General features: G+C 65.6%; 1 protein-coding gene across 1 annotated transcript; it reads right to left on the bottom strand.

Moving 5' to 3' along the window:
- Positions 1 to 120: 120 nt before the first annotated feature.
- On the bottom strand, positions 121 to 366 carry MNEG_6286 (hypothetical protein; the record flags this gene model as incomplete). The annotated part of the gene is made up of 1 exon (XM_014045244.1): positions 121 to 366. A coding segment is annotated over one exon (246 nt), but the record flags the coding sequence as incomplete, so codon positions are not given.
- Positions 367 to 1,208: the final 842 nt, after the last annotated feature.

The following is a 1,208-nucleotide window of genomic DNA, read 5'->3' on the forward strand; positions in this document are numbered from 1 at the left end:
GGGGCAACACCAGGCTTCTGGCGGCTGGGTCTTCTTGAAAGGCCCCACAGCGAGGTAAGGGGGGGCCGCACCACCTTGTGCGTTCACCGTGCGCTTGTGCGCACCGCTTGAACAGCCGCATCAGCTGTCAAGCAACGGCGCCCTGCCCCTTTCAGACGGTCCTGGCGCGCCAAGCAAGCGGCGCGCTAAGCAGACGCCGCGGCCGGCCGCAGCAGCCTGCAGGCCGCTCGCCGAGCTCCTTCCAAACCCGCGCTGCTCCCAAGCGGCCGCTGCTCCCAGGCGCGCGCGCCTGTTGTGTTTGCTCTTGAAGCCCAGCCGGCTGAGCAGGTCGGTGCGGGGCTCCAGCAGGTGATAGTCAGCCCCCGGCTGCAGCATGATGATTTGGGGGGGGGGGGGGCGGGGAGACGTGAGCATGCCGTCGGGGGTGACGACCGGCTGAGCTGGCGCAAGGGGGCCAGTCAGGGCGGTCAGAGTTCTGAAGGGAAGGTGCTGCGTCGGCTATTGGTTCTAGGCCGTGGCGACACCTGGGTCGGCTCGGCGAGCCGCCTGTTGGTCCCGGGGAGGGCGAAAGTCGCAGCGGCGCTGCGAGAGCCCTCGCGCTTGCGGCGCGACACGCCTCATCCCTGGCTAAAGCCCCCTGAAAGAGCTGCACATGTGAATCATCCTCGTCTCAAATCTTGCAACACCAACCGCGCATATAAGGCAGCGCATGTCATCGGGCCACTCCGGCCCTGCGCTCACCTTGGTTTTCCGCGACATTATATATCAGTTGCGCTGGCTGCACTCTGTTATCTCGCCCGCCTTGAGCCACGACACTTGCGATCTTGCGCGGGTACGGCATGCACAGGTGTATGCGCGGAACAGCTGCAGGTGGCACGAAAAACAAACACGAAAGGACACCGTGTGCAAGTGGGACACCTGCTTGCAAACGCTTCTCGCGCCAGGTCCTGGCCGGCGCTGGGCTCCGTACGCCCCGACGCAGCCGAGCCCACACGGACCCCCTGCACCGACACGCCATTTCTCTGCTATCACATAGACATCATCGTTACAGGTTGCAGTAACACGCAGCGTCCACTCCAGCGACCCAGCGTACGCCGATGAGCGGGTCACCCAAGCGCCATGTTCCCAGCGCCCCCCGCAGCTGTCGCCGCCATTTTCGAATCCCGCACCCCAAGCTCCAGGTGCGCCGCCACCGCCCCCCTCAGCGC

The sequence above is a fragment of the Monoraphidium neglectum genome (genome assembly GCF_000611645.1).
Source record: "Monoraphidium neglectum strain SAG 48.87 unplaced genomic scaffold scaffold01007, whole genome shotgun sequence".
Taxonomy (NCBI): domain Eukaryota; kingdom Viridiplantae; phylum Chlorophyta; class Chlorophyceae; order Sphaeropleales; family Selenastraceae; genus Monoraphidium; species Monoraphidium neglectum.